General features: G+C 34.4%; 1 protein-coding gene across 1 annotated transcript; it reads left to right on the top strand.

Annotated features, from left to right (window-relative positions):
* The first annotated feature begins 2,866 nt into the window (after positions 1-2,866).
* LOC143578825 (cyclin-A1-4-like) lies at positions 2,867-5,929 on the top strand. The gene is made up of 8 exons (XM_077062295.1): positions 2,867-3,195; positions 3,689-4,007; positions 4,089-4,452; positions 4,547-4,622; positions 4,693-4,803; positions 5,245-5,394; positions 5,484-5,618; positions 5,717-5,929. The coding sequence occupies exons 1-8, from the start codon at positions 3,037-3,039 to the stop codon at positions 5,780-5,782; spliced, it is 1,380 nt and encodes a 459-aa protein (XP_076918410.1). The 5' UTR covers positions 2,867-3,036; the 3' UTR covers positions 5,783-5,929.
* Positions 5,930-6,931: the final 1,002 nt, after the last annotated feature.

Genomic DNA, 6,931 nt, shown 5'->3' with positions numbered 1-6,931 from the left:
ATTGACATTATCGTGGTAATATGACATTAGGAAATGATGGACTTTAAAATGCGCATGATACTTTCTTTTATGTCATAGAATATGTTCACTTAGAAATGAGGGACTATTCCATCATATATTCTTAGGACAAGTTTACCACATGTTTATTTAATAATCATCAAGGAATAATGGAGTGGATTCTTGATATTAGATGGTAAACTTTCATATAATTGAATTACTCACTTAGAATTTCTCTTCTTTTCACCTATATATATTATATATAAGTATTCCTATTTTATAAAAAGTTTATAAATCAGTCTCAAAAGTGATTAAACCCTCTTATTAAAGTAAGACAAATATTCATTACTAGAAACATTTGTGTCCACGGATCGATATTTGGTTCTTACCAATACTATCCTACATATACGATAGGTACACTTGCCTATTTTGTGTGTGTTTAGTTTTAGTAGAAATCACTTTTATAAATTTAAAACACGATCTTGTGCAAAAGTTAAATCTCCAACTCATTATAATTTTACCACCACACGCACAACACGTATTATCGCCCATCCTCATACTACTCTCACTTGAGCACACTTAACGGTGAAATTCTCCTCTCATCCACTACCATTAAGCGCCCAAAACGCGTTATGATGGGGAAGGTATCCACCTCCTTATAAAGAAGGCTTAGTTCTCATTCCCAACCGATGTGGGATGTCACAATCCACCCCATTAGAGGTCCAACATCCTCGCGGGACCTAACATTGCCGGTCCGGCCCTGGCTATGATACCATCTGTAACAGCCCAGCCTACACCGCACCATAATATTGTCCGCTTTGGCTGGGAAGTACCACCATCGACTCACGAATTTGGTTTTGGTTGCCTAGGTGGTCACCCATTCTTATACTACTCCCACTTGAGCACGCTTAACTGTGGAATTCTTCTCTCATCCACTACCATTAAACGCCCAAAACGCGTTATGATGGGGAAGGTATCCGCCTCCTTATAAAGAAGGCTTAGTTATCCTTACCAACCGATGTGGGATGTCACATTATTTAACACAACCGCACTTATTATATTTTTCTATGTGATGAAGTTGATAATTACGTTTTGACCAACAATTTTCTTTAACGTCGGATGATTCATATAATCCGTCTCATTGTGTGAGTTTTAAGATAAGATAAACTCTTATATGTAAACTTGAAAATCCAGAACATTAAACTATATGCATTAAAAATAACAAAAATAAATAGACCCTTAAGGTCAAGGTAATGCGATAATATTGTGTCAAAAATAAATAAACGAAACTATTGAAGTTTAAACAAAATAAACGATGTTATTGAGGTTTAAAACGAAATGAGCGAAACTCTATAGTAATACAAATGATAAGAATAATGAATGAAAACATTAGGATTGTGAATGTCACTAATCAATCATGAACAAAAGACAATGAACATATTACAGAATAACTAAAACACAATGATATGTAGAAAGACACATGAACGAACAAAAAGACATAATGACGCAATCTTTATTTTATTTTTTATCATTAGTATGAGTAATTGAATAACACAATTACCAAAATCTATAACACAATACATAGAAAACCCAATCAAAAAACACAATGAACAACCAATAACACAATATATAAAAATTATTTTTTTATATAACAATATGATACTCATATTAAAGATATAAAAACACTTGTTATTATGGTGAATTTTATTTTAGTCTTGTATGAAAAAGTTATGAACGTTTTAAAATTATGGAGAAATTAACATATGTCTTGCATGTGGAGAAAGAAAGTCGACAAAAGTTAGTAATTATCTTTATGTCATTTAAACTTATACTGCCATTCTTTTTCATTTTTGTTGTTCTTTATATTTTAACATTACCCTTGACTTGAGCTATCAAAAATCATATATTACCACTTCCGAGTTCAAAACTATTATTAAAAACACATGAGCTATATTTATCGAAAATATATGAGTTGTATTTAGAAGTTCTAATCCCGAAAACAAAATGGCCAAAACCCTAACCGAACATACATAGAAAACCCTCTCCTAATACTTTGTTCTAGTGTTGTGGTATATTTTCCCATCTTAGACCATGTGTAGTCAAAACGCCCCCCCATCCTTGAGAATTTTGTGTCATGTGGCTTCCCCGTCATTAATGGAGAGTTTTGTAAAAGTAGCGTATTGAACAAAACGACACGACTCTCCTATAATAATTACATATATTACCCTATCTCTTCCCTCCCCACACATAATTTTATCAAAACTCGTGTCATATTCGCGTTTTGTAAAAAACGCTAAAACGTTGAAGGAAAAAGCCGGGAGCGGAGAGGGGTGTACCCCGGCGTTTTGAATGAAAACGCCATAACTTGGCTGAAGTATGCTTGGTCTTTACATATGAGTTCTTAGTTTGAAAATAAATTAATCAAATATAATAGTACTTTACACTCAAAAGTAGAAAACAAGCGAACACTCTATCCGTAAAATATTATTGACTCTCATTCAAAAAACTATAAAATATTATTGAGAAACACCAACGTTCAAATTCGAATTCAAAAAGCCACATGCTAAAAGAGTGCTCAACATTCAAAATCAAAATCTTAAAAAAAAACAAGACCCTTGTGAAACCCAATGCCTTCACATTCACACTTTCACCCCCTAACTTTCCAGACTCATCCCAAACCAACCCCTCACTCAAGGCCCAATGTAATATAATAGACAAGAGCCCTGCGGGGCCCATCAGTTGTCCGCTCCTAACGAATACCTGGTTTAATCCAAGGGCCAGGATCAACCCTTATTTCAAATCACATTCTTTCCCTCTTTCAAAAGTAGCATTAAATAACCCCCTCAATTCCTCTGCTTTTTTAAACCCTTCTTTCGCTATTCTGACAAAATCAAACGGATACTTTCTTTCAAAGTCAAATTAATTCAAGATTTTGATTTGGGTTTCTTGTTCGATTAAAACCCAGTAAAACCCACAAACGCCGTTCGATTTCTTGCGTTATTGTTTGTCAATTTTAAAACCCTAGTTTCTGCAATCTTGATGTCAATGGTGACTAATAACCGGAAATTGACGTCGTCTCTGGCGAAGCGGCAGGCGTCGGAGAATTTCGCCGGGAAATCGGCCGCCGTGCCGCCGCGTATGGCCAAGAAACGTACTGCTCTGGCCAATGTTACGAACCAGAGACCATCGTCTACTCTGGTATAACCAAATTCTTTAAATATTGTGTTAATTTTTTATGGGTTTCTTGATAATCGATCGTTAATTGTTGTCAATCGAATGTTTGTTGTTTTGATTTTGGTGAAGGGTGATGATTTGCAGTGTATTGATTTAGCGTTTCTTGAATTAGGGTTTTGGTTAATTGTTTGTAATCTTGATAATTTATATGATGACAACAGTAAAATAAAGTTTAAAAGATTCAATCGTTTGAACTTTTGTTGTTTTAATTTTGATTAACGATGATGATTTTCAGTAATTTGATTTTGGGTTTTCTTGAATTAGGGTTATGGTAGTTTTTAGTAATCTTGATAAATAATGATGACGACAGTAACTTAAAACTTAAAAGGTGTTTCAATTTGATATAAGATGATGAACCCAGTAAATTGATTATGGGGTTTCTTTAATTTTTATTAATCTTTTATACTCAAGAACTAATACAAACGGGTATTAACTGAATGAACCGTGCTTTGTTCAGATGGTACCGAGTGTTTCCAAGGTCGGTGACTCGAAAAAAGGATATGTGAATGAGAACAACAGTTTGAGTAGTAAGAACACAATCATACTCAGAAAAGATGAAACCGTGTCCAAGGTTTCAAAGATCAATGTTCCTCCTGTTGTCTCTCCGTCTAAATCAGACGGGTTATCGGTTTCCATGGACGAGTCGATGTCGACTTGTGACTCGTTAAACAGCCCTGATGTTGAGTACATCGACCGCAATGACATTGCAGCAATCGAGTCCATCGAGAGGAAAACGAGCAGCAAACTCAACATCTCAGATCATGTGGAACAAACTGGTAATTAAATAATTTATAAGTTTTCATGTTTAATTTTTATGATGCTGTGTAATTATTAACATGTTTTAAATTTGTTAACAGTTAATGTGTGCAAAAGAGAGATACTTGTTGAGATTGGAACAAATGACAAGGTGGTTGATCTTGATGTGGATTTCATGGACCCACAGTTATGTGCAACGATTGCTTGTGACATTTACCAGCATCTTCGTGCATCTGAGATGAAAAAGAGGTCTGCGGTTGATTTCATGGAGAAGGTGCAGAAAGATATTAATGCCAACATGCGTGCGATCTTGATCGATTGGCTCGTGGAGGTTGCTGAAGAGTATAGGCTTGTGCCGGACACGTTGTATTTGACCATTAACTACATTGACCGGTATCTTTCTGGAAACCTAATGGATCGCCAACGGTTGCAGCTGCTAGGTGTCGCGTGTATGATGATTGCCTCGTAAGCGGTTTATAAAATATTTTTTTTATTGTTATTTGAATTATATGCATATTTTGGTTGAAAAGAAATTGACTTGATTTGAATAATGTTTCAGGAAGTATGAGGAGATTTGTGCACCACAGGTGGAGGAATTTTGCTATATAACAGATAATACATACTTTAAAGATGAGGTAAGTGTGTGTTTTTTGTGATTGATATATGTTATTGTTTCATTTGACTAACAAGTTTGTCTTTTGGCAGGTGTTGCAAATGGAGTCTAAAGTTCTGAGTTTTTTGAAGTTTGAATTGACAGCCCCAACAGTTAGGTGTTTCTTGAGAAGATTTGTTCGCGCTGCTCATGGTGTAAATGAGGTAAAAATTAACTTTTGAGCTTTTGACTCGGTCAATTAAACGGGCTGGTTTCTATGGGTAAACGGGTCAGGTCAATGTGTATTATTTTTGTTCATATATTGGTTAACTAAATCACTGGGCTATAATGCACTTTCATACTTTTAAATGGGTCAGTTTTAATGAGTATATGGGCCATAATAGCACCTTTATACTTTCAAATGGGTCACTTTCTGTGAGTAAATGGGCTTGTCAATGAGTGTTATTTTGTTTTTAGTAGATCAAATGTGTTAAATCAAATAAATTATTGTATATTCTAATGGATCAAAGGGGTCCAATTAGATCATGAGCAATAATATACTCTCTAAAGAAATGTTTTAAAGGCAAACAAGTGTTTTCTGGATGGCCTGGAACCACTTGACCCGAACATGTTTTAACCGTTGCTCAACCCGTCCATTTTTTCAGGCTCCATCAATGCATTTGGAGTGTTTGGCAAGCTACATATCCGAGTTATCTCTTGTAGAGTATAATATGCTGCGTCACGCCCCGTCTCTTGTTGCTGCATCCGCGATATTCTTAGCAAGATTCATACTTTTCCCATCCCAAAATCCTTGGGTATGTCCCGTCCCATTCAAGCTCATAGTTATTATTTTCTTCAAAATCACATTTATTATAGTTTTAATAATTTCATAATAATTCTACAGAACCCAACATTGAAGCATTACACTCAGTATGAACCATCAGAATTGTTTGAATGTGTCAAGGCTCTGCATACACTTGTTTCTGAATGCCCGAATTCGAGTTTGCCAGCAATTAGGGAAAAGTACAGTCAGCATAGGGTAAGTATTATTATTTGATAAATATATATATATATATTTTTGGTGATTTTTACATGGGTTTGAAGTTAATTCGGTGTCTTTTTTTTTATGTGAAACAGTACAAATTTGTTGCAAAGAAGTATTGTCCTCCATCCATACCAATGGAGTATTTCATGAATAACTAGTTGACAGATGACATGTGAAGGTATGGAGGAGTAGTGTTTGCAGAACAAATGATTAACTGGGATGAGAAACTGCAATTTTTTAGTTCAATGTTTTGTTGGAAGGTTGTTTCATTTCATGTTAATAGTGTTCTTTTGTTGATGATGGATGGATGGATGGATGGATGGTATTATTAGAATCTTGAAGATATTAGATGCTATTTTTTCTCTTACTTCTGTTCTAATTCAAAATAATGAATTAAATGTTGGTTTGTTTTAGCCTATAAAGCATAAGGTGATAAATTGAATGTTTATACATACAAAAATATATAAATAATTAATGTATTTTAAACACGTGGAAGTATTATATAATTAAATAATTTGTAGGGGTGTGGTATAAAGTTAAACCGGACAAAATTTTTGTCTATGATACCACGTGTTTAATGAATTAAAGATTCTAAATTTCCGGTTACCATTTTTTCTAAAGATACTGGTATTAGGTTTTTAGAAAAAAATGGTAACGAGAAATTCAAAATCGGTACCGATATCTACTAAATTTTTGTCTATGATACTTTGTCTATGATACCAAGTTTTTAAACAAAATGGTAACGGGAAATTCAAAGTGAACATTTTTGTACCGGTATTGATACCAAGTTTTTAATAAAATTGGGATCGGTAATTTAGAACCGATTCCGTTCGATACCGATATAAGAACATGAGAGTTACCAAGTGAGTAATAGGAACATAAGACGAGAGGGAATGATTGTGGTGAATGTGAATGCATACTTGTGAAGGTTCTGTGATGGTTAACATTAACTGGTTAGTCTATTCTAGACTTCTATACACACACTAGCCTCTTCTTTTTACTAACATGAAAAATATCGTTACTAATATTTCTTTCGATGAATTTGAAAACCCTTAACCGAACAATAGTTACACATATATTAATTACAAATCTCTTTAGTTGTAACTTGTGTTGTTACTTTGAGCACTTTTGTGATTTGATTTGTTAATAATAATGTCTCAAAGGTAGGAGTAGGACAGGACACTTGTAGACAAGTACAACTTCATTTCTATTCTAAGGGGAGGGGTGGTTCCATTCTCTTCACACATAACGGTGGTGTGCAACCTCATCAAGTCCAAATTCATCACATGTGGTGAAATTTACTAGGG

Source organism: Bidens hawaiensis, unplaced genomic scaffold, assembly GCF_021521415.1.
Source record: "Bidens hawaiensis isolate Kalapana, Puna unplaced genomic scaffold, B.hawaiensis_p1.1 tig00029356_1, whole genome shotgun sequence".
In the NCBI taxonomy this organism is placed as follows: Eukaryota; Viridiplantae; Streptophyta; class Magnoliopsida; order Asterales; family Asteraceae; genus Bidens; species Bidens hawaiensis.
The sequence above is the reverse complement of the archived record's forward strand: the minus strand, read 5'-3'. Positions and strand labels throughout refer to the sequence as shown.